The following is a 27,292-nucleotide window of genomic DNA, read 5'->3' as shown; positions in this document are numbered from 1 at the left end:
TACCTCATCAGCGCCCTTACCATTGCCAATGGTTGGCATCTACATAAAGTCACTGCTTTCACCATGTGGATTTCTGTGTGCAGTAGGTGCTGCCCTCCAAATAAACACAGTAAGAGCCACACACCTAACACTAACCAATTAAAACAGTATACAAAAAAAACGTAAGTGTTATGATTGTAAATTGTGTTTTCTTTTTAATTTATTTCATTGGCAAAATCTATTAGGTAGTTATTGACCAAACTTGTTTTAAATACCTCAATCATAATGAGCAGAGGAGGAAAGCAAATTCAGTGAAAGACTTAGAATGATAGGGCAATATGATATGCTTTTAGAAATAGAAAACCATAAACCAAAGAGAAAATTAGGCTAAAATAACTTCTCACAGTTTACTAGAGAACATTTGTGGGGATATGAAGGAACAGCAGGTATGTGGAACTAATTAAAAAAACAAAAGAACTGCGGGTGCCAGGAATCGGAAACAAAATTAGAAACTGCTCAGCAGGTCTGGCAGCATCTTTGGAGAGAAATCAGAGTTTACGTTTCGGGTCCAGTGACCCTTGCTCAGAAGTCTGAACACTGACAGTCAGAGGAATGGTCACTGGACCCAAAACATTAACTCTGATTTCTCTCCAAAGATGCTGCCAGACCTGCTGAACTTTTCCAACAATTTCTGTTTTTGTTGTGGAACTAATTAGTTGACTGTGGAAAAGAGCTAAGACTGCATGATGGACAGAAGGTCTTGTGCTGCATGATTCCATGATGGCATGAATAATTTGCTCAGTCTGTGTACTCCTTCTAAACAGCATTTACATTTTGCTAAAAGCATAAATTGAGGACAAGATACTAGAATAAATATTAGTTCCATTGCATGGATTATTTGAACCAATATCAGAAACAATACTAGGGGTTAGATATATGTAAACTTTTCACCTGCATGTACATATATTTTGTTATGATCCCCACTGAAACCTTTAACTTGTGAAAAGAGTTATGATTTTTTTAGCACCTCATATAAAAAAATCACACAAGTTGCCACATGTTAAGACTTTAATTGTAACAAACAAACTAAAATGAACATAGACTCAATATTACTTAATAGACAACTAACATACCAAACTACAGAAAACTACTTAGCTAAGCAAATCAGACCTCATTTGTATGTTACACCATGCTGTCAGTAAACAAAGTCCCACAGTCCTCCCAGATTGTCAAAATGCTCTCTGCTGTCTGCTACTTGAAGGCAAGCCTTCCAGTGTACTTCACTTAATCATCTCAGTGTATAAACTGACTTCCAACCACAAGCCCCAGCTCTTTGAACAATAGAAAAATTCCCCATTAGCATCCTGCTCAGTTGTTAACACATAACAGTTGTTATATTTAGTGTGGAGCTGGAGGAACATAGCAGGCCAGGCAGCATCAGAGGAATAGGAAAGCTGGCGTTTTCGGTCAGGACCATCAGCTTTTCTGTTCCTCTGATTCTGCCTGGCCTGCTGTGTTCCTCCAGCTCCATAGTTTGTTATCTCTGACTCCAGCATCTACAGTTCTTGCTATCACAGTTTTTATGTTTACCTTGCAGTGTTTTTAGTCTCCCTGTTGAGGTTTCTCTGGATCTTAGAGCTTATGTCTAATAAGACCATCTGCCACCTTTTGTGTTAAGGTATAAAAACTGGCACCTGATTTCTTTTGACTCCTGCCTGAGCTGTTTGTCCATGGCAATCAAATTACATAGCCCTGTTTTGAAGCTGATTTTTTTTGTAATTTCACCCCCCCCACCCCCCCCTCCAAATCCAGGGCATTCTGCTTTACTTAAAATTAAAATATGCAGTTTAAACATAATTTTCTCGTGAAGCCTTGTATGTCAGCATACTGTATGTACCATAAAAGGTTGAAGTTACATTTTGGAAAAAAAATGTAAATAAATAGGAGAATTCTAAGATTTAAAATAAATTTTGTTTATTTTTATTTAACAGGATGTTCTTTCACTGAAACACAAGCCCGCAATGCTGCAAATTTGGTTTTAATGATAAAGCAGACACTTATGCAAAAGAAATGAAAACAAAATAGAATAACCAAATTATTCATATATAAAACATGAAAGATTTATAAGCACATGGAAAAGTACAATCCCATTTATCCAAACACCATCAGAACTGAAACATCAGATGACTTCAATGTTTCTTCTAAATGCCTTTCAATGTTCACTCTATCGAATGGTAAAGTGTTTTCAATGCAAATAGGTTCCCATTATCACACTCTCATATTGGTTTAAATAAAAGAAATACTGATGAGTTAACATCTCCTCAACACATACAGATCAAAACTCACATTGCATTAGTTTCAGTCCCAAACTCAAAAAATAATCCTAAAAATATACAAATCACACACAATTTACATTGTTGATTTGAAACTCTGCTAAAGGCATGTTATTTTAGAGAGTTTGGTAAATTGTAAACGGTTCTGGCCCTACATAGGCAGCACCTATTTCTTATGAACTCCCACCAATCCTCTGCTATAATCAGTACATAGTACTGTCATTTGAGGTAGGTATACTGTTTAACTTGTTCAGTTTAAAGCAGACAACAACATTAAAATGGTTTATATTATACTACAATACCAATGGATTCTGATATTTAAATTGTTGGTTTGTGGAAAGACAAATCCCTGTTAATGTATTCCACATATGTAAATGTTAGTAACAAGTGCCCTTTAGAGGGTTTCTGTTTCCTGTACAAATAACAAACATTGCCCTGTTCAATGTATATGATACATGCATAACGGTAAGTTTGAAACGTACATGGTGTGTGACCGCAGTGCGTTTTTTAATGACTGGAAGGTGACTTTTCATTAAATTTACTGGCATTAAGAACAATATCTTATAGTCATACAACATGGATACAAATCCTTCAGTCCAACTAGTCCACACTGACCATGTTCCCAAACTAAATTAGCCCTACCTGCCCTGTGTTGGCCCAAATCCCTCCAAACCGTTCCTATTCACGAATTTATCCAATGTATTTTAAATGTTGTAACTGTACCTGCATCTACCACTTTCTCTGGAAGTTCATTCTACACACGAATCACTCTCTCTAGGTAAAAAAAAAGCTGCCACTCCTGTCCTTTTTGAACCTTTCTCCTCTCAAAATATGCCCCTTAGCTTTGAACTCCCTCACCCCGAGGAAAAGACCCTTGCTATTCACCTTATCTATGTCACTTATGATTTTGTAAACCCAAATAAGGACATCGCTGAACCTGCTACGCTCCAATGAAAAAGGTCCCAGCCTTTCCAGTCTATTTTTATAACTTAAACCCTTCACTCCCAGGCACATTCTGGTAAATCTTTTCTGAACCCTCTACAGTTTAATAATCTCTTTTTTTATATATAACAGGGCAACCAGGACTGCACATGGTATTCCAGAAGAGGTTCTTATATTTTATTTTATACTCTACTCTTCTAGGGATACCCAGGATCAGTAGGACATGTTGGAACTCCAGGTAGAAAGGTAAATGCTGTAATTTTTAGCACTTAGGGAGTAATGTTTCCGCGTCATGGATATAAAGCCAATGCTTTTATATGTTTGCTTTCAGGGTGAAGTTGGAATGGCAGGAAGACCTGGTAGTGATGGCATACCAGGTGGTCATGTAAGATGAAGTTGACTTCAATATTTTAAAAATGAGCTTTTCAAAATATATACATCCAAAAACTAAAATGCTCCAAATAATTATCTTTATTGATTTCAGGGTCCTCTGGGAATACCAGGAATATTAGGTGAAATAGGACAAATAGGAAAAAAGGTACTTTTGCACATCCAATTCAATGTATATTAAATACGTTAAAACTTATTATATTTGGATCATGATGACAGTTACCTGTTTATGGTATGGTAATTAACAGAGGAACATTTTTTATTGTTTTTAATGTAGGGCAATAGAGGGGATCTGGGTCCAAGAGGACCACAAGGCCCACGTGGTTTTCCAGTAAGTGTTTTGTTTATTTTGCAATTTAAAATATTGTTCTAAAACAACAGAAACTTCATAGCATTTTACTTGTTGAATTTTCTAAACTGCATTCATTCCCAACTCTGCTCAACGTAGGGGCACCCAAATGTATATTATCTCATTAATAGGTACTTTTTTAAAAAAATGTATAACAATGTTTACAGCCCTTCTCAAGTTATTTACTGCTGCAAACTATCCCTTGGGGAAGACAGGAAGAGACATAAGAGCCATGAACCCTGTCATAGACTGGTTGAGCCAATTGGCCTTTTTATGTGCTGCGTATTCAATCCAATACAAGTGTGTCTGTGAGAAATGGCGGTGTAATGGCTGTGTGACTGGGCTTATAAACCAGCAGCTAAGATGAATGATCTGGTGTAGGTGTGTAGAAGGTCCGTCAGGACAGCTGGGGAACTTAAATGTAGTTAAATATTGAGTTTAAAAAGCTTGTATCTGTCAATGTAATCAAGAAACTACCAAAGTTTGTACTAATCCATTCAGCTCATTAATGTTCTTTAGGGAAGGAATTTGCTGCCTTCACCTGGTCTCAACGTGACTCCAGACTCCACAAAAATGTGAAAGGTCTGGCAGCATCTTTGAGTTCGGAAAAAGGATCTCAGGACCCAAAACATTAACTCTGCTTTCTCTCCACGTATGCTGCCAGACCTGTTGAGTTTCCTCAGCGATTTTTGTTTCTGTTTAAGATTTCCAGCATCTGCAATTCTTTGTGTAATTGCATAAAAACATGGTTACCTTGTAACTGGCCCAGTGACCTATGCAGCAGTCATCAGCTCTTCAAGGACAGTTAAGGATTGGCAATAAATGTTGGTTTTACCATTCCATGCTTTGTGAATGATTAAAAATACATAGTTTGGGAGTTGGATTTCTTTACAATCAATGTTGGTATAAATTGTTTTGAAATATGAATGATAATGTGTGAAAGGACTGCCAATTAAGAATCTGTTTTGTGTAGATGGTAGCACTCTGGCTTCCAACTCAGAAGTTTGTAAGTTCAAGCCTAACAATGACTTGAATATAGAAACTAAACTGACCCTGGTTATAGACTAGAGCAGAGGGAATTGGACTGAATTGATTATTTTACAGAAAACCAGCATGGACACGATTGTCAGAATGGCGTCCCTCAGTGTTGTATTTTTTGTATAAATCTATGATTCTATGCGCCTCAATCAGAATTGTAATTGAATTTTACATTCAGTTAGACAGACAGGTAAGTGGGTCTAAGGCAAATTTGTTAAACTTACCTAAGAGCAATTGTGAGGGTATGAAGGCAAAGCTGACCAAAATGAATTAGTAAATAGGTTAAATGATATTTCAATAGAAATGTAACAGCAGGAACTTAAGTGGATATTTCAGGGAATCAGAATACTCAGAATAGATACGTTCCAATGGGTAGGAAAAATTTCAAGGGATGGATCCAACATCCATGGTTAACTATGTTATCCCAACTAATGTTCCTACTGGATAGGTAAAATCCCAGAATTAATGGTGGCTCAATAGATCTTTCAAAAAAAATTATTGGTCTTTCACTGAAACATAAGCACACCCAGCTGCCAGTTTGGTTTTAACAATAAAACGAAAGCGCAGAAAGTGGACAAATAACAAAAAAAATTATCTACATATAAAAAAGTTCAAATTATTTCTAATACCTGGCAACAATCATTGCACAGTTAATCAAAGTCCAAGGAAATCTTCCTTCCCTATTAAATCTATGCTTAAGCTTAACTGCTTTTTTTTTATTCCAATCCAATGAATTGTGAAGTTTTTTTTCCCTTGACTCTCATAACAGAGATCTTAGACTTGCTCAGCTTTGAATAACCAGCTGCAAATTTCTAACCAAACGCTCTGCATTTGGAAATTTTCTCAAACTGAAACCCTTACACTGAAGTAACTTATTCCCTTAACTGCTCTCAACAAACTTCTCTTTTTTTTCTTATAAATTATTTTTGCATCTGATCCCAGTCAGGTTTTCTTCAAACAGAATTTAGAAGCTTTTATAACTAGATTTTAAAAACTCACTCATCGTAGCTTCTGCTAAGCTAATGGCCTCATGTTTTTTTCTTCACTTGCCAGAAAAACCCATAATATAAACAAACTTCTATTAGCCCTCAAGGACGTCTTCAGCATTTCCTCTCTGAAAAGAAATAGTTTAAAATCGGGGTTCTAAAAAGGCTGACCTAGTTAATTATCAAACTCCATCACGAAATAGACCATATGCAACTAGTTTTCAAATCCAAGCTCTGACACTCTTCTTTGTAAAAAAAACCTTCCATAACATGCAAATCGTACACCTGTAATCACAACTAGAAATGTTAACACTAGTATCAAACTTAAAGAAAAAGCAAGTAATTGTCCAAAAATAGGTAGCATAACAGACAATTGGATAGAACACAAGCGCTGGGAGATCATGCTGAAACTGTGTTTCAAATGTGTAAAATGCTGAAATACTGCATGCAGTTCCAGTATCCCCATTATAGGAAGGATGTGATTGCTCGAGACATGGTACAGAGAAGATTTACCAGGATGCTGTGGGGGTTGGATGGTCTAAGCTGAAAGGAAAAATTGGATGGCTGAGTTGTTTTCCTTGGAGTAGCAAATGTTGAGGGGATGGGGGTCCTGACAAGTTGTACAAGATTCAGGGGCATTGATAGAGTGGACAGGAAAGCACTTTCATAGTGAGTAGGTGGATCTATAAATTGGGGGTACAAATTTAAAATAAGAGGTAGAAGGTGAGGTGAGGAGTTGAGAATTCTTTTCACCCAGAGTCAAAAACGCACACACCATTTAAGCAGTATTTAGAATTTCACTTGTGTTGCCATCACCTTCAAGGCTTTGGCCAGAGCTGGAAAATGCGATTAGTGTAGTCAGATCTTTGTTGATCAGCATAGCCACGATTAGCTGAATCGCCTCTTTGTCTACAACTCAATGAGAATATATAAAATATCTATTAAAAAATTAATTAGGAAGAAAAAGTTAGAGTACAAAAGATACCTTGTCAAAAATCTAAAAAACTGATACTGTATTTATATAAACATTTTATAAAGAGTTAACTAAAGGAAACTTGGTCCCACACAAAGTGACTCTGGTGAATTATTAATGGAAACTAAAGAGATGGTTGGTGAGCTGAATTTTTACTTTGCATTGTCTCCGCTAAAAAAGAATCGAAGTGACATGCCAGAAGCAACTATAAATCAGGGAAGCAAAGGGAAGGGAAGAGCTCAGGAAAATTATAATTACTAGGGAGGTGAAGCTGTGGGCTGACAAATGCCTTGGGCCTAAGGGATTTTATCCTAGGGTCTTAAATGAAGTGGTTTTTGTGATAATTGGTGCATTGATTTTAATTGCCCACAACTCCCTTGAGCAGGGGAAACTCCCACTAAATTTGAAGATAACAAACATACCATTAGTATCAGCCTAGGGGACCAACCAATTATCCTCTGAGCCGTGCATGAGCTGCGCTTATCTTCCACACATAGCAATTGGCATTAGCAAGCTGGCTGCAGCATGGACTTCTGATGCCGCGCATGGGCTTTGGAGGCCTGCACAGGCAGCAAGAAAATTAAAGCGAATGCTGGCACCAACCCTGTAACACTGAAGAGTGCTGGAGGGCAGGACATATACATCACCAGGCATGCCTAAAAAGGAAGTGTCAATCTGGTGAAGCTACAACACAAGTCTACTGACACACCAAATAGCAGAAGCAGCATGTGGTAGACAAAGCCAAGTGATCCCATGACTAACAAAGATAATGGGAACTGCAGATGCTGGAGATTCCAAGATAGACCCTGGGTCTAGGCCCGAAACGTCAGCTTTTGTGCTCCTGAGATGCTGCTTGGCCTGCTGTGTTCATCCAGCCTCACATTTTATTACCATGACTAACAAAGATCAGATCTAACTTCAACGGTCCTGTTACAGTCACCGTGAATGCTGCCAGACAATTTAAGAAAACTAACTGTTGATTCCTCAAATCGCTGGGGTGGGTGGGGTGGGTCCAGAAATTCAGTGCAAAAGACAAAGCTGAAGCATTAGCAAATGTCTACATCCCAAAGTGTTGAGTGACTTCCTCCTGTTGTCCACAGCATCTCAGATGCCTTCAACTATTTGGTTCATTCCACTTGATATTAAGAAACAGCTGAAGACACTGGATACAGCAAAGACATATGGGGCCTGACAGCATTCAGCAATTGCCCTGAAGACTTGTGATCCAGAGCTGGCTGTGCTCAGGGCAAGCCATTTCAGCATAACTACAACATGAATGTCCATCCAATGTAGAAATTTATCTGTCTGTAAAAAGCAGGTCAAATTCTGCCTGAATATTTAGCACCCCAGTCTATTGTCTATCATCAGAGACGGGAAGTATCAATGACAATGTTATAAGTAATGCTTAATCAGCAATAACCTGTTCGTGAATTCCAGAGGGGATTTGGTTTGATTTATTGTTGTCAAGTGCTTAGGTACAATGACAAGTTTCATCTTGCATGCATACCTTACTATGTCCATTAGGGTAATAGAACAGAGTGAAGAACACAATGTTATGGTGGCAGAGAAGGCAGGTAGAGTGAGATCAACATCTAAATTAAAATTTGAGAGGCCCATTCAGAAGTCTGATAAAAGCAGGGTAAAAGTTGGTCTTGAATCTGTTGGTACATGTGTTTAAGCTTTTGTATCTTCTGACTGATTGAAGAGATTGGAAGAGATTATAACTGGGATTGGAACAGTCTTTGATTGTGTTAGCTGCCTTCCTGAGGCAGCGAGAAGTTAATGGATGGAAAGTTGGCTTGCATGATGGACTGGGCTGTGTTCGCAACTTGCTGTAGTTCCTTACAGTCCTGGGCAGAGCAGTTGCACACTGAGCCATGATATGACTGGATAGAATGCTTTCTATGGTGCATCTATAAAATTGGTAAGTGTCTTTATAGACATGCTGAATTTCCTTGGCATCCTGAGGAAGTAGCGGCATTGTTGTCCTTTCTTGACATTCACTTCAATGTGGGTGGACCAGGAGAGATTGTTAGTGAATGTATATTGAGAGGTGGGGAGAATAAATAATAAGCAGACTTGTGTTTAAAAAAAAAAGGACAATAGTAAATTCTGTGAATCTTAAATATCTGTCTGTATTCTGTGCAGTTTTGATGGTTGGCCTCAAAAACATCTGTCTGAATGTCATTTGAATTAGAAATTTGGGCCTGGAGCCCTATTATTCATTACCGGTGGACACCAGTGATTCAAGAGTGGGTATGGGGAAGGAGGAAAAGGAGGAGAAGGGACGGTTTGAGGCATAACGTTAAGTTTGTGTGAAGATAAATTTGTTTTAAATTGCAACTTTTTAGAAATGTACTTCTCTGCTACTTGGGAATTGTGTAATTTCTGAATGGAAAATACAAACTGATTACAGAATGCACTTGCTCTTTATCATGACCTATTATATGTCCAGTTATGGAGTCTATTTTCTTACAGGGGATGAAAGGTGATGCTGGGCAATCTGGAATACCCGGAAAGCTGGGAGCAAAGGGAGTAAAAGGCTTCCTGGTAAGCAGATCTGTCATTGAAGCTGCAATTAGTTATAAAAGAATCCCTTAAGCAAGGAGGATCTCATTTATTACATGTTTTCTTCACAGGGCCCACAAGGTGAACCAGGGCCTGATGGCCAGAAGGTAAAAATCCAGAATGGGAGACATAAGAATTGCAGAAAAGCTTAACAAATATCCTGTAAAGCCTTGTCTAAATAGTTTTAGTATGAGTGATGGTAGAGATTGTTGCTGATAATATTAGCAGACAGTTGCTTCACACACTGGGCTGAATATTCATTCTTGGGTCAGGACTCTGATGTCAGTACCATTTCAGTGAGGTCGGAGCGTGCTAAAAAATCGGCTTGTCGCCATTTTCCCAACATGCCCACATCCACCTCGGGGTGAAAATTCAGTTTATTGAGTAACACTATTGAGTTCACATTTCTATAAGGCATTAACCCATGTAAAAGAATATGTTGGTGCTTTACGTATCAGATTCAGGACTGTCAACAATAAGTGTTTGTCAATGAACTACAGCAGTAATGTCTACAATCTTAACCATTAGGCATCTCTTCTTGTTTGTTTAAAAACTCATGAGAAGATCCACAAAATACACTGTTGAATGCCAAGTAACATTGAGTTGACACAAATATTTGTGGCTTTTTAAAATCCACATGCTGCACAATACCATTTGGCCATTATTGGTGGCAAGCCCCGTCCCTGTCAAACTTCAGGTCAGGCCACTGTGTGAATAGACAGTAGGCAGTGTTCATGAATCAATGAGATCCGGTGAATGTTCCAGCAAAAATTCCCCTCGGATGATAAACAACTCGGACCTATTGTAAGCCTAACACTCCAGCATGGCCAGAACTGGAAATGCACAGAATCAATGATACGAAGCTGAATTCCGCCAGTGTTAGCTGTGTGTTGCATCATTGGATGCCTCTTTAATAGATGTTCTATTCCAGCAATTTTGTATACATGAATATTCAGGTTTTTTTTTGTTTGAATATGGAAATGTTAATTTTACAATTCAAACTTTTAATAGGGTGAAACTGGAAAAACTGGAGTTCGAGGCAAACCAGGACCCAAGGTACTTTATAATCAGTGACCATTCAATTGACAAAACCAAAATTGACACAATTTTGGGGATTTAAACATAGTTGACCTCTTCTTTCTCTATACAGGGCGAGAAAGGTGATGTGGGTGACAAAGGACAGGTTTGAATTTTTTGTCTTTTTCAAGCAGAGATATGCATTCATTAATATGAGTCCAGGAAAAGCTATATCATAAATCTTTGTATAACTTTCTGTCATACAAAATCCATGGGTAATTTCCTTCAAAAAAAAAACTTTACTCTGGGGTCTTTCTTTGATGAACTGCTGTTTGTTGTTGTCTCGGTGATGCCATTAAATCTCAATTACATGATGCAGTGTGGAGATATGTATTATATTTGCTTTAAATAAGTTAACATCGATTTGATAAAGTATGAGACATCTTTTCAGGGGCAGATAATGAATTAAGCATTTTGGAAACGTGACACATCGGTAAATAGAGAGCACAGGACAAAATTGAACTAATCAGACTTGAATGGTCTCGAGTTCACTCGCTGGTCTAAATCGTAAACTGATCATAGCTGGAAGAATTCTAACAGAGAAACAATTATTCTGTAGGTTAGGAAGGGATGCTGATTGTATCTCTGCTAATTTCCGTCACAAAATATTTACAGGTGAAATTTGGCCCATACGTTTATAATGATGCCATTGCAATGATTCTTGACTGCTTCAAGGATTTTCGGATCCACTTAGTAATTCTGTTCCAAATATTCATTATTTTATATGAAGTGTGGCATGATATCAGTCCTAAATTTAACATTTATGACCATGAATCTGTGGCTTGTTGTTTTACTCTCATAATTTAGTTTAAATTATTTTTTCTAAATTTATCTTTTCTATATTGTTTATCATGCATACCTCCTATAAGATGATCCTTTCAAGATCAAGAAGCTTAAACATTTTACTCTTTTCTCTCTGCACTGACTTCTAACTTTAGGGATCAGTCTTTTGGCTCTTCTGCACTATCCCCAATGCTTCAGTGCTCTCCTTTGTCTTGATTATGAATACTGACCAAAAGCTCAAAGTGTGGTCTAAGCCAGGGCGCACACAGTTGGGTGGGAGGATGAACTGTAAAGAGAATGCAGAAGTGCTTCAGTGCGATTTGGACAGGTTGAGTGATGCATGGTGGATGAAGTATAGTATGGCCAAATGTGAGGCTATCCACTTTGGTGGCAAAACTAGGAAGGCACATTTTTATCTGAATGGTGATAGATTGTGAAAAGGTGAGGAGCAGGGGTATTCTCTCAGATGAGGAAAGTATGCATGTAAGTGCAGCACTTGGTGAAGAAGGGAAATAATCTGTTGACCTTCATAGCGAGAGGCTCTGAATACAAGAGCAGGAATGGTGAGGTCAGACCTGGCATACTGTGTGCAGCTTTGGCCTCTTTACCTGAGGAAGGATGTTCTGGTTAGGGAAGGAGTGCAATAAAAATTTACCAGACTGATTCTTCGAATAGCAGGATGAAGAGTGTTTGAACCAGTTAGAACTATATTCCCTGGAATTTGGAAGAATGACATGGGATGTCATAGAAATCTACACATGGTAAAGGATGTTCTTGATGATTGGAGAATCTAAAACCAAGGGTCACAATCTAAGGATACAGGGTAGGCCATTTAAAACTGAGATGAGACCATTTTTCATCCAGAGTGTGATGAGCCTGTGGTATTCTCTGCTGCAGAAAGCCGTTGAAGCCACAACATTGAATGTTTTGAAGATGATGTTAAATATAGTTCTTGATTCTAAAGGTACAAAGGATATGTGGAGATAGTGGAAACTGGGTATGAGATGGATTAGCAGCCATGATCACATTGAGTGGCATAGCAGGCTCAAAGGATCAAATGACTTTCTCCTGCTTCTATGTCCTACGTATATAGACTCCTTTATTCTAGTTGTGTTACGCACTGTTCTGTTGATTGGTTTCTGAGCATCAGGCCTGAGGATTTGGGTCACTTTTAACAATACCCTTTACTACTTCAGCACCATTTGTAGAATGTATATATCTTGCACCTTTCTTTACTTCAATGCACTACTTTTCTATTTGTTTATATTAAACTTTATCTGCCATCACTTATATTTTGACTGTCCTATTTTTGTTGGCACTTTCCAATGGTTACCATGCTGACCCTGTCTGACTATACGTGGCCCCTTCATCTGAGTTCCCAGGATAGGTTCTTGTGCCGTATTAGTCCTTGAAGTGGGATGTCAGCAGGAAAAGGGAATGTCATATGTCAGCAGAACTAACATGGTAGCTTACAGACCACAATTTGAAAATTTAAATTCCAAAAGAACAGTTACTTGAAGCCAAATGGTCATTTATGGACATGGATAAAAGAGCTGAATGCCAGAGGTGAGGTGAGAGTAACAGCCCTTGATATCAAGGCTGCATTTGACTGAGTGTGGCATCAAGGAGCCCTAGCAAAACTGGCATCAATGGGTATCGGGGGGGCAAACACTCCAGTGATTAGAATCATACCTAGTAAGTAGGAAGATGGTCAAGGTTGTTGGAGATTGGACATCTCAGCTCTAGGACTTCTCTGCAGGAGTTCCTGAGGGTAGTGCCTTCACCCAACCATCTTCAGCTGCTTCATCAATGACCTTTCCTTCATCATTAGGTCAGAAGTGGGGATGTTCACCAATGATTGCACAATGCTCAGCACCCTTTGCGATTCCTCAGACACTGAAAAAGTCCATGTTCATGCGCAACAAGATCTGAACAATATCCAGACTTGGGCTGACAAGTAACAAGTAACATTCATGCCATACAAACACCAGGCAATCTAATCACTGCCCCTTGACATTCAATGGCACTACCAATGCTGAGTCCCCAACTATCAACAACCATTGACCAGAAACTCAACTGGAATTGAATACACTGAATACAGTGGTTACAAGAGTGCTTCCCAAAGCCTGCCCACCATCTATAAGGCACAAGTCAGGAGTGTGATGGAATACTCCCTACTTGCCTGGATGAATGCAGCTCCAGGAACACTCAGAAAGCTTGACACCAGCCGAGACAAAGCAGTCCGCATGATAGAAACCATTTTCACAAGAATCCACTCTCACCCCCACCAATGGTCAGTAGCAGCAATGTGTACCATCTACAAGTTGTACTGTGGAAATTCACCAGATTCTTAGATGGCGCCTTCCAAACCCACAACTGCTTCCATCTAAAAGGACAAGGGCAGCAGATATGGGAACACCACTGCCTGTGGTGTTCTCCTCCGAACGACTTACCATTCTGACTTGGAAATATATTGCCATGCCTTCACTGTCGTGGGGCCAAAATCCTGGAATTCCCTTCCTAAGGGCATTGTGGATCTACCTACAGAACAAGGACTGCAGTGGTTAAAGAAAGCAGCTTACCACCATCTTTTCAAGGGCAACCAGGGATGTGCAATAAATGCTGGCCAGTGATGCCCATATCCCACGAGTGAACTTTAAAATAGAATGAATGGTGCTGCAGTGCTACAGAAGAACTGGGTTGGAACAAAAATGGAAACTGCAAGAAGCATTTTTGTTTCTCTGTCTACAGATGCTCCCAGACTTGCTGAATGTATCTGGCATTTTTATAATTTGTTTAAAATTTCCATCACCTGCGGTATGTTTCTTTTGTAGGTTGAAGTTGAGCAGCGGTTTTGCCTGGGCTATGTAGGAGTTCACAATAAATATGCTCAGAAGATGCAGTTAAGATCTAACATAGAGGACTCAAGAGGGATGATTATATGAGCAGACTATTAGCAACTTAGATTCAATATGGACACACTATATATATTCTATCCTATTCATATTTCCTTTGAAGGATGAGATCATCATAGGAGAAGTTGAAAAGGGTCCTATTTGACTTGCCATTGTTCATGTTTAAGCCATGTGTGGAGCCAACAAATGGAGGAAAATAATATATATTGTCAAATTCATTTGGTCAATTGTTACTAGGGTATTGTATACTGCTCTGATTGTTTCAGCCTAAGGTAGCCTTTTGGACCTCGCTGGAGTTTCAGAGGACAGAAGCAAACCTGATCCCAATAACGCTAAAATAGGGCTTGTTGAACTCAGAGCAAGACTTCTCTGAGAGGTATTCATGGAGCGATACAAGGTTTCTAATGTGATAGAAACCTTCTTTAGGACCCAGCTGAAACAATACCATCAGATATACTTTGGGAGCAAAATCAAGAAACCTCATTAATGGGAGAAAAGATAAAAATTAAGACTTTTTTTGGAAATATTGCTGCATACAGACAGGGATGATCAAACAGTAAGGGCAGCTCAGAATTTTAGTTGAGATCAAAGGCACTCAGCCCGATTTAGGAAATAGCTGTGAAGAGAAAGGTAACATCACATTACAAAAAGATGCGCAATAATGTGTTCAGGGTAGGTTTCAACTGCAAATCTGTGCACTTCCTTTATTAATTACAGCAGTGAATAATAAGCATAGCCATCCTACTTGAACACATGCCCAGTGGGCATGCTTTAAGTAGTTAAATTATTGTAACTGTTTTGTTGAATTTTTGTTTTTAATTTAGTTTGGACGACCTGGCCCTCCAGGACATGTTGGAGTTGAAGGCAGACGTGGCATCCCTGGAATTCCTGGACCACGAGGCTTTCCAGGGCCCGTGGGGAAACGAGGTGAAGCAGGGCATAGAGGGGAACCAGGACCTGTGGGAGCACTTGTAAGTTCAGTTTCATCTTAAATTAAGTTTAGAAAGAAAACTGAAACTGTGCAATCTTTGCATTTTCCAGAACAAAACAGCTCAAACTGCTTTAAGCTCTATCTTCGATTTCGAATTGTGTTAAAACCTCTTTAATCACATTTAACATATGTAAAATTGCTTCATTTTTGACATTATATTGACTGTATTTCGAAAAGTATTTCATTGGCTATAAAGCACTTTGAGATGTTTGATGTTATGAAATGATAATGTAATTTCGAAGCTAGTGCACAATGGCTACAAGTAGAAAAAAAGTGTTAGGAAAACTAGTGGTGTTTAAGACCAATAAGCCCCCTGGATCTAATGGGTTGCATCTTAGGATTTTAAAGGTTGTAGCTATGGAAATAGTGGATGCACTAGTGATAATCCACCAAGAATCCTTAAATTCTAGAAATGTCCCAGAGAATTGGAAAATTGCCCATATAATGCCCTTATTTAAAAGGGAGGGTGCTAACAACAGGCCTGTTATTTCAGTAGTTGTTGAGAAGATGTCAGAGTTTATTATTAAGAGCATAACAGCAGACCATTTAGAAATGCATAATACAATCATGAAGGACAAATCATGCCTGACAAATTTATTAACTGTTCTGGGAGGAGGAAACAAAAAAAATTCTACCAGGCAGACAACTTGTGAGGAACATATTTTAATGTGGGAACTCTATTGCATGGTCATTGACAGAAAGTAGATCCAGTTCCAATGGCATGAAAACCTCAATGACTGGGAATCCAAGAACTAGAGTAGGCATTCAGCCCCTTCAGCATGTTCCACGATTTCGTGAGAACATGGCTGATCTCCATACTCCATACACCTGACTGGCCCATATACCTTAATACCTTTGTTTAACAAGAATTATCTATCTTGGACTTAAAACTAACAACTGATCCTGCATCCACTGCTATTTGTGAAAGAAAGTTCCAAACATCTATCGCCCTTTGTGTATAGAAGTACTTCCCAACATCTCTCCTGAATGTCCTGGCCCTCATTCTCAGACTATGTCTCCTAGTTCTGGAATCACTGAGCAGTGGAAATAGTTTATCTTTATCTGCCCTGTCTTTTCCTGTTAATATCTTGAAGTCCTTGCTCAGATCACCCCGTGACCCTCTAAATTCTAGAGAAAACATTCCTAATTTGTGTAATCACTCCTCATAACTCCTGAAGTCTAGGTATCACTCTAGTAAACCTACATTGCACTCCCTCCAAAGTCAATAGGTGTAGTGCCCAGATCTGTTCATAGTACTCCAACTAGGTCTAACCAAGATTTTGTATAACTGCGGCATAACTTCTGCATCATTGTACTCCAGTCCTCTAGCCCATCTCGATGCTGCAGCCATTGCAACTATTGATATCACATGATTATATTGCATCTGAATCACCATGGAGGTCTTGTTTTGGATTGTGCTTCATCTGGTTCGTCCCCTCACCCCCAACCTTACTATCAAGGGTGACCACTGCTATGAGTGAAGAACTCCTGACAGTATTACACTTGTGATGAACAGAATTCTCAAGCTACTCTGCCACAGCAAGGTGGTAATCCATGCCAAGGGTTGTATGTTAGCGTGGAAAGAGGATTGGCTAACTAGTAGAAGGAAGAGAGTTGGGATAAAGAGAGCATGTTCAGAATTTCAACCTGTAACTATTGGAGAACAACAAGGATTAGGTCTGGGGCTACAATTATTTAAAACATATATATTTATATCTGTATATATACTAATTGGATGGCAGAAGAGAATGTACTCATCTGAAGTTTGCAGATGACAGAAAATAGTGGAAGACAAGTAACAAGAATGACACAAAGAACCTACAGAGAGATACAGACAGATTAAATGAGTGTACAGAAACTTGGCAGATGAAACATAATATGGGAAAATTTGGGGTTATGTACATTTGCAGGAAGAGAGAAGCTGAATATTATTTAAATGGGAAAGAACTGCAGAAAGGTCTAGCACAAAGATATTTGGATATTTAGAGGTATTCATGCGTGAATCACAAGAAGCTAACATCCAAGCTCAAAGGTAAATAATGGATTGTTGGCCTTAAGTCTAAAATTAGGGAATTTGTTATCAGACAACTGAACGCTTTGGTAATGGGAATCAGGTCCACAATCATTTATTTTTATGCATACGCAAAGAGAACCACTCTTATCATAGTCTGGTGTAAGACTAATTCTAGTGGGTTATAGACACCTGGCTTTATGCAAAGCATTACAACATATTAAAATTCCCACGTTTCTTTTCTAGGTGTTTTAGGTTACCTACTGTTTTCCCACAGTTTTCACAGGTATTGTCTGTATTTCACCCAAGGCCTGCGCTATCTTGTTGATTAGAATATCTCCTGTTAGCTCATAGCATGTCTTTGCACATCTGTATTTCTCAATTTCTACATGATAGGACTGAAAATTTAATCCTTTATTTACCAAAACTGATTCAACCCCTTCAAAGGGGGAGGCAGAAGCATATTTCTGATTTCATTCCAGTCACGTTACTTATTTTGCAAGTTTTTCTTTTGATCCAAAAAAGAGGGAGCTTTCATCTTGGTGACATTGAGGCTGTAAGTGCCACTGTCTCTTACCTTCAGTCAGCTCTTGGGCTAACTCCTTTCTCTCTCTCTCAACTTGTGATTTGTTTGCTCTCAGGCTCAAGTTAGTGGGCAATAAAACATGCAACAGGCACAGTACACGTACATGGCTGTGACTGTAGAAGGGAAAAACAGTAAAACTTGCTAATGCTGCATACTTGTCTGACTTGTATACCTCAGAATAGTATTCCAGTACGCCCAGTACATTCATTTCTAAATATTACTGGGTTTTTCCTTGTGGGGGGAATACAAGCATTATGTACCATCATGCAATCTCAGTGCAGAAATGCTGCTTGCAACTGTAATCAGCTTTCAGTTAAGTGGACTCTGTTGGTATTGGGAATTAATTAATGGAATCCTATACTTTTAAAACATCCTGGATAGCTTTTCATAGCTGTTATAAGACTGAGGGGAAAATCTGGTCACATCCTGGCCATATCTGGAGAATGGAGAACCTTATCTCTCACCCTTGACACCAAGATCCTTTCACCCCTTGTTAAAGATTCTGAACGTCCCAAGTGGTTCACTTGCACTTGAACTGTGATCCAGTGCATTAGTTACAAACCTTCTTCTGGGGTTTACTGCAGGACCTTGCAATGGCCACCACTTCAAATGGCACTGCTGGTACTGGAGAAAGCTGCAGGCTTCTAATTGTCCAGCAGCTCTCTTCAGCTGGATATTCCGACATGGCAGACTGGGAACCCCAATGGGCTGCCAGTGGATTGTCTCATTGGGATTTAATGGACTCTCAGCAATGGCCATGTCAGGTTTACCATTTACACTCCAGCTTTGATTGTTAAATTCTACCCCTTGATTTCACTCTGTGCAAAAGAACCAATCTTAAAGGTTGGTTTCTGCACGGTACTGAAAGCCAGAAAGATGGCAGCCCTCCCCACGTCCTGGCTATCAGCCACTGAGGGAAGCTAACAAAGTTATGAGTCTGCTTTTGAACAGATGGTGTTCAACAGCATACTCCCACTCCTATGTGTAAAGGAGCTGTGACTTTGTGGGTGTGTTGGTTGGGGTGTGGTGTGCAGGGGGAGGAGGTGTTTGATGTGAAAATCAGTTATTTGTATGTCTTTTGGGAAGGTGTCCAACACATTGACCGACTACATCAGGAATTTGCAGAGCCTAAGTTGAGACATCAACAGGAGCATGCAACATTCAGACAACCTATATGCTCACTCCTTCAACCACCTGTCACACGTGGGAGAATTTACAGAGTCTACACTGGAGTTATCAGCCATCTCAGAACACATCACATCAGAAAGTCATTCTTTATCTGCAGCAACTACCAAAGAAGAAAGATCCTTTGAACTTAAGCCCACTGGTTTCAATGAACCAAACCCACATTTTTGTAATGGACAGTTGAGGCTAAAATGTTAGCAGAGAAACACTTCCAATATCATTGTGAAAATTAACAGACAATCTGCTTATGATACACAGAGAGAAGCACCTTATTTTTCATCTTATTCTGAAACAAAACACAACCCCATTGACATCTAACAGTTATATGTGATATATTAATATTCGAAGGAGGATGATGCAAACAGTTTTTTAAAAAAAATCAACGCAAAAAGGGTCAGATGAGGCTAAATAATTAAAGTTGAAAGTATATCTCCCTACACTAATATTTTTCTTCAACAAGTTCTTTTTAATTCTCCAGTGTTTATGCCAAATATTTAAGAGTCATGTAAGCCAAGATTTATTTCGGGGGGGGGGGGGGTAATTTGGTAAAGTTTGATTTTTTTTAAAAATTGAAACAGGATAAAATATTGCTATCAATCTAGTTCAGACTTACTTGAATATTTATTGTCCGGTCCAACATGCTTATTAGTAATCTTTTCTGGTATTGTGTTGCCTATAACAAATATGATTTTGAAATCAAAAGCATTACAAATATTTCTGAGGAGCGGGTCTAGGCCCGAAACATCAGCTTTTGTGCTCCTGAGATGCTGCTTGGCCTGCTGTGTTCATCCAGCCTCACATTTTATTATCTTGGAATTCTCCAGCATCTGCAGTTCCCATTATCTCTGATACTATTTTAACCTCACTGCGAAGCCTCTTCCAGGGATGCCTAACCTGAAGAAGTTACCCTGCCTCTCTGATGAAGGGTCTAGGCCCGAAACATCAGCTTTTGTGCTCCTGAGATGCTGCTTGGCCTGCTGTGTTCATCCAGCCTCACATTTTATTATCTTGGAATTCTCCAGCATCTGCAGCTCCCATTATCTCTGTTCTTTTACAGACATGTCTGTTTGTAGACATCCATCCTAAAAGCTATTTGCAATAACTTGTGTTTCTGCTAGGGTCCAGGAATGCCCTTGGAACAAGTTTATGAGTTGTGCAAAAGTGTTGTGAATGAACAATTAGCAATCTACGCATCTGCAATCCGAAGGGCATGTACAAGGGCATGTCCAACCAACAATATAACACTGATAGGGCCCCCTGGTCCTCCTGGATTACCAGGGAAAAGAGGAGAACAAGTAAGTTACTTGCTACTCAATAGAACACTAAATGAAATGTGACTTTGTTCAGTATGTTTTCTGTGTGTGTAACCTCTCTCAAGTTTGGTCATTATTGCATTATGTAATGTCGATGAGAATTCGCCAAACAATAATGCTGGAAGCAAAGTTAAAAACTTAATGGTTGGGTGTTAATTGTGTACAAATTCATTGGAGTCCCACGGCTTTTGCCCTATTTGTTGCTCAGGAGGCTCAAATCACTTTGACAAATATAGAATTGGTTATCTCTGGATGTGACATTGTGGCAAGACAGACATTGATTGCTAATCCCTTAGTTACCCTTGAGAAGGTGGTGATATATTTTTCAAGTTTTCTTTCCTTTTTATGCATATAGTTTATAAAAGCCATTTCCTTCTGAGTAGAAGCATGTGGCTTAAGCATAAAAGAGACCATTTCTCTGAAAGTATCTGTGTAGATTTCTATCTTTAATGGACCTGGAAAATTGACTCAGTCTTTTTTATTAAGATAACCATGAATGTCTTCCAGATATCAATGTATTTGCTAGTGCTTTTGGGATGGTTTAAACTACAATAGCATGAGTTGGGAACCTGTGTAAGGAGACAGAGGAGGGAGAAACAAGGATAGAAACAAAAGAAAACAAAAAGAGGCAGACAAAACAAAGACGATAAGCAAAATGACCCACAGTGCAACATAAAGGTCAGGTGAAACAAGGCTTAATGTCTTAATGCTCAGGGCAAGTGCAATAAGATGATGAATTAGTGACACAAATAGATATAAATGGATATAATATAATTTTGATATCAGAAACATGCCTGCAGTATCATATTCATAGGTGGTTACCCATTTAGGGTAATGATGTAGAAAGTCTTTTTATTTGAATTTTGAGAGATTTTGATCGAGTATATGAACTGAACATGCAGAGTTTTCATAAGTTAGGATACACGAACCAAACGGGAAAGGAGATGGGTTTGCATTGTTAGTTAAGAAGTGATCGATGAAGTACTGAAAAAGGATGTTGGCTTGGAAAGTCTTGGAATCGGTATGGGTGGAGGTAAGAAACATCAAGGGGCAGAAAATGTTCTTAGCGGTTTGTAAGAGAAGACTTTAAACAAGAAGTCAGTAATGCATGCAGTAAAGGGTATGATTGTAATCATGGGTGACTTCAGTTTACATTTGGATTAGACAAAACAAGCTAGCAATGTTGTGGAAGAGAATTTCTTGGAGTGCACACATGATTTTATTTTTAGATCAACATGTTGTGGAGAAAACTGGAGAACAGCTTAGTATAAACTAGGAACTTTGCAATGAGAAAGAATTAATTATCAACCATGCTGGAATGGGGTCCTTTGGGAAAGAGCGACCATAATATTATAGAATTAGTCATTAAATTGGACTGTGAAGTATTTGAGTCTAAAACTAGGGCTCTGAATTTAAATAAAGCAAACTGTTGAGGGTATGAGGCATTGATTGGGAAACTTACTAAAGAGTTTGATGCTAGATAGGCAATAGTTCACATTTAATGAATGTTTACATGGATTACAACAATTGTTCATATCTATCTGGCACAAAAATAAGAGGAAAGGTACATCCATCATGGTTTACAAAAGAAATTAGAGAAAATATTAGATCCAATTAGGAGACATATAAAATTGCCACAAAAAGCAACAAGTTTAAGGTTTGGGACCATTTTAGAATTTAGTAAAAGAGAACAAAAAGCTTTCAACAGGGAAGAATAGAGTATGAGGAAAAATTTTGAAGAAAATACAAACTCACCATAAAAGCTACTATAAACCTGTGAAGAGAAAAAGATTAGTAAAGACAAATGTAGATCCCTTACAGTCAGGAACCAGGGAAATGATGATGAGGAGCAAAGAATTGGAAGAACGATAAAACATATGCTTTGGTTTTGTCTTCAGATAAGACGGCACAAACAACCTCACAGAACTGTTAGGAAACCAAGGGTCCCACAAGAGGATAGAATTGAATAGAAATCAGAATTACTAAGAAAATAGTGCTGGATAAAGTAACAGAGTTAAGGGCTGACAATTCATGGGGTCTGATAATCCCAGAGTACTAAATAGAGTAGTCCTGGAAATACTGGATGCATTTGTGGGCATCTTCCAAAATTCTACAGACTGGAGTAGTTCCTATAAATTGGAGGGTGGCAAATGTAACCCCACTATTTGAAGAGGGAGGGAGAGAAAAGAATAGCAAATTACAAACCAGTCAGTCTAACATCAATGATGGGGAAAATACTATAAACTGTTATAAAAGACAAGATTACAGAATTTTTGGGAAGTATTAATGGGATTTGACAAATCCAGCATTGATTTATTACAGACAAAACATACTTGATAAATCATTTTTTGATGATCTAGTATGTAGAATAGATTAAGGAGAACCAGTAGATGTAGTGCATTTAGATTTTCAGAAGGTCTTTAATAATGTCCCTCATAAGAGGTTAGAGAGTTAACTTAAAGCATATGGGAGTGAGGGTAATATATTACATGGATCAAAAATTGGTTGGCAAACAGGGAATAAACTGATTTTTTTCTCAAGTGGCAGGCAGTGACTAGGGAGTACCACAAAGATCAGAGAATGGGCCCCAGCAGTTCACATCATTTATAAATGACCTGGATGATGGAACCAAATAGGATATTTCTAAGTTTGCTGACAACACAAACCTGGATTGTGTGTTTCGAGCAGAATAAAAGGACGCTTCAAGGTGATTTAAGCGAGTTGACTGAGTTGGCAAACATATGGCAGATGTAGTACAATGTGGCAAAATATGAAGTGATATACTTTTGTTTGAAAAAATAGAAAGGAAGAATATGTACTATTTAAATAGTGACATATTAGGAAGTGTGGATGTACAAATGGATCTGGGTGTCCAGAAAGTAGACAGGCAAATGCAGCATATAGTTATGAAGCAAAATGGTCAACTGGCCTTCATTGCAAGATGATTTGAGTTCAGAGGAGGAGTTGAGAAAGGTCTCAACTCTGCAAACTTGTCTCCGTTAAGGATAGTCCTGCCAATTACCTTGCCATTCTGAAAAGGTGGGATGGTCTGGAGATGGAGGTAAGTGGATGGAAAGATTGATAGGCCAGACAGCTGCCTCCACGTCCTGGGATGTTATACCCAATTATAATGATAAGTGTCAGGTCCCCAAACCATCACACTACGCCACACCAGTATAGACCTAGTACTGATCCTCCATATGCATTCCCATGCCGGCTGTGCCCTTGCCATGCCACCATTGTAGCTCTAAAATGCCCTCCCATACCCCAATGTCCTTTCCGTACCTCCTTGCATTCTCCACAACCCCGCTACCAGGATCTATTCCATACAGAGCCAATACTCACGAGTTTGGCAAGTCTGAAATAATCCTGAAATAACAAGCTGAAACTTTGAAAAGTTCCTTTGAAGAACAGCTTGGTTTTTAACCTCCTAAAAGTGTTAATCATTCTGAGTATTAATGTCAAAAGCTTCTATACCCTTCAGACCTTTTAATCCTATGTAAATCAATAGGCACTGAAAACATTCTTCAAGAAACAATAAATCATTAAAAGATAACAGGCCATCTGACAATTGTATCAGCCTGACCAGTTAGCTGCCTTATGATTGTTTGGCTGAGCTTGAAGAATGGCTAATGGACTTAGAACTCAGTAAACAATGTTTCTATAATTGCAGAGGGCCTGAAAGCTTGATTGATTATCACCTCTATCAACTAGTTCTAATTATTCTAATGTAGAAGATGCTTTCAGTATAAATGCATACAACAAGTGCAAGGTCAGTAATCTCTAAGCCTCAGTTATTGCCGTTATGAGAAGTTTTCAGAAAGTGAATGAAAACAGCTTTCTCTTGATTTTTGTTCTCACCTAGTAATCTAGTCCTCAGTCTTAGAACACATGTTCTGCAGAATAGGAATTGAAGTGCCATTTATTTTCTGGCTTAATTGACTTCACGGTTGATGCTTTGGACTGATACAGGCCTAACTTTCTTTTATTGAAATATTGCATCTTTTTGGCAGTATCTACTAATTAAATTCAATATGTGACTGTAACACATGCAGGATTTTTTCAAAAGCTAGTCTTAAGAAATAGTTACATTTAAAAGGAATGACTTAAGATCTCCTTCAAAATATAAATAATCATTTTTCTACAGGGTGAATTTGGTAATGCTGGAAATCCCGGTAAACCTGGACCAAGGGGTAGACAAGGATTAGCTGGATTAAGGGGTGCTCCTGGAGACCCAGGTAATCTTTAGGTTTTTGTATACTGATGCTACACTTGGGGCCCTTTCTATTCAGTAGTAATTATTGTTGGCTTTAACTTCAATTCTTTTGTACTTTAGGAGATAAAGGTGAAAAAGGTGTAAAAGGAGCTCCAGGAGTTGGACTTCCTGGAGCAGAAGGATTACAAGGACCAAGAGGTTCATTCTTTTTTACTTCATTGTGCTTTAAGGATGTGTAACGTGTGTTTGGGAGTATGAAACATTAAAAACCGAAAGAACTGCAGATGCTGGAAATCAGAATCAAAATAGCAATTGCTGGAAATGCTCAGCAGGTTTGGCAGCATTTGCAGAGAGAAATCAGGGTTAATGTTTTGGGTCCAGTGACCCTTCCTCAGAACCGGTTCTGAGGAAGGATCACGAGACCTGAAATGTTAACTCTGATTTCTCTCACGGATGCTGCTAGAGCTGTTGAACTTTGAGCAATTTCTGTTTTCCATTAGTTTGGCCAAGTATTGTGACAACAGCAAATGCTGGAGTCTACAGGCTGAATTTTATAAGGGCACATATTTCTTGTTCACCAGTGCCCCATGCTAACCAAAAAGGCAGCGGACATTTCACTGACTTTAAAATGAGATGCCCTGTTACAATAATACGTTAGGCGTGGCATAAATAAGATGACAGTGGAACATCTACCCCTCAGGGACATGAAACATTACCTGCGCAAGGTTAGCAGCTCTGTCACCCCAGCAGTGTCAGAACATAGTAGCAGACACTGTAGCGTTCCAAAAAGAAATGAAGATCTCTCCTGGACTCAAGGTAATTCCAGGCATTTTGGAATAAGATATTTTAGTGATTTTGATGAAGGAAGAGGATGATGTTGGGCTTTAGAAACTCACATGAGTAGAGGGAAGGGACACAAAAGAGGAAAAAATGTCTTTGGGGTTTGTCCCTGATGGAGACAAGAGATTCCAAAAGGAGTAAGTCCCTCACCCTTACCTGTCCATTGAAAATTTCTTGGCTGTACATAGTATCGTGTAGAGAAAGAATGACGTACTTAAGTAACCACCAATTAGTTATTAAGGACTCAGTGTTTGGATAGGTGGGTAGGTTGGCTAACATCTTAGTTACCTCCTAAATACAGGGAAACAAGTCAGGCTGGGTATCAACGTGATGGGAAGGCTGTCTCCTTTTGTTTTAAATGCCCCTAAAATTACCTCCATGTCTCAATCAGAATCCGATTGAAATGATTACTGTTGACTTCATGCAAGACATTGTTATATCAAGGAGAATAGCCATTAAACGTGTCTACTGTTTACATGAGAAACCCACTCATATAATGTGATGACCCTTCTCAGTACAATGTACTAAGAAAGTTTGGTGACCTTTTAATAATTTACTTTTACAAAGTGGGAACTGATGTCCCTTTGAGACAAGTTAGAAAACATATTGGACATATTTCTGTCAATGAGAAGTTGTTTCTCTTCCCCTGCAAACCTATTTCAGGCATGTGTCCAGATTTTTATGTTTTCCAAACACTTCAACCTGATTCATAAAATCCAAACTGCAGCTCTAGCCACACAAATCTGAGAATACCTGGAAGGAGTTGGTGTTGGGACTACTGAAATAATCCCCAGTGCCTGCTAAAATCCAATTTAAAGAATGGAAGAAAAACCCAATTTCTAGTTAATTGGAGTCGTTCTCTTCGATTTAGTTTGATGAAAGAGAAGAATAAATTAGGAGGGGTTAACTCTAACATACAAAGGGTGTTACTTGAATCTGTGACTGAGCAGTAGATAAAGAACAAGGTTTGTGCTACAGCCTGAGTGTCTTGTGCTGAGGGGTGTGAACTTTGGTCATTGATGTGAGATCACCGCACACTTTTTCATGCTGCACACCTACGTTCTGTATTCAGAAATAAAAATGATTTGAATAATTTCATTACTTGTGCATTCACATGTCTTTGAAACTTATTAGTTTTCTCACTGAAATGAAAGTAAATCTCTCTCAATCTCTCTCATTGTCTTTCAGGCTATCCGGGTTACCCAGGTGATGCTGAAGGAGGAGAACCAGGTCCGCGTGGGCCAATAGGATATACTGGGCCTTCAGGACAACCAGGAATGCCTGGTGAGCAAGGAGTTCCTGGGATTTGTGAAACTAGTGACTGTGGAATCCATGTTGTTGATTTTCGGACCCACTACAGACTTCTGAAAAGACCAAATTATTAGCGTTCAGCTAATTACAATGGCATACTGTGGAATTTTTGCAAAAATAAAGATAGAAAGAATTGATCATAATGATGAGAAAGAAAACAGTTAACATTGTATTTTGAGCACCTACAGTCCACAGTCAAACAGATGTTATCAATTTGATAATAAAGGGTTTGCTTATCTGTTAGTCACATTTATTCAACACCATTCAAATTGTGCTCAATGATTATTCTTCAAATCATGTATTTATGATAATAGCTAGTTAGATTTTTTTTCCATTATATATTCAGACCATTCTTCCTAATTTGCACTCTTTCTTATTGGCAGTTCGAAACTACAGTTTATTTTTCTCCAGATATTTTTATCTTTTTTTTAAAAAAAATTAATAAAAGAACATCAGTGGGGGCAAATTTAATCCTAAATTACCCAGGCAATATCAGAGAAAATTAT

The 27,292-nt window shown here is 38.6% G+C and overlaps 1 protein-coding gene across 1 annotated transcript in view; it reads left to right on the top strand.

Annotated features, from left to right (window-relative positions):
• Positions 1-27,029, top strand: part of LOC125451901 (collagen alpha-2(IX) chain-like) — a 66,054-nt gene extending 39,025 nt beyond the window's left edge. Inside the window, exons 16-28 of the mRNA XM_048529634.2 lie at positions 3,456-3,500; positions 3,586-3,639; positions 3,739-3,792; positions 3,922-3,975; positions 9,469-9,540; positions 9,630-9,665; positions 10,570-10,614; positions 10,709-10,741; positions 15,158-15,304; positions 20,225-20,401; positions 24,567-24,657; positions 24,756-24,833; positions 26,664-27,029. Of these exons, the coding sequence (XP_048385591.2) occupies positions 3,456-3,500; positions 3,586-3,639; positions 3,739-3,792; positions 3,922-3,975; positions 9,469-9,540; positions 9,630-9,665; positions 10,570-10,614; positions 10,709-10,741; positions 15,158-15,304; positions 20,225-20,401; positions 24,567-24,657; positions 24,756-24,833; positions 26,664-26,860 (1,083 nt within the window). The 3' untranslated portion in view covers positions 26,861-27,029. The remainder of the gene's footprint in view (positions 1-3,455; positions 3,501-3,585; positions 3,640-3,738; positions 3,793-3,921; positions 3,976-9,468; positions 9,541-9,629; positions 9,666-10,569; positions 10,615-10,708; positions 10,742-15,157; positions 15,305-20,224; positions 20,402-24,566; positions 24,658-24,755; positions 24,834-26,663) is intronic.
• Positions 27,030-27,292: the final 263 nt, after the last annotated feature.

The sequence above is a fragment of the Stegostoma tigrinum genome, chromosome 5, assembly GCF_030684315.1.
Source record: "Stegostoma tigrinum isolate sSteTig4 chromosome 5, sSteTig4.hap1, whole genome shotgun sequence".
Taxonomy (NCBI): Eukaryota; Metazoa; Chordata; class Chondrichthyes; order Orectolobiformes; family Stegostomatidae; genus Stegostoma; species Stegostoma tigrinum.
This window is presented reverse-complemented; position numbering and strand designations above follow the sequence as displayed.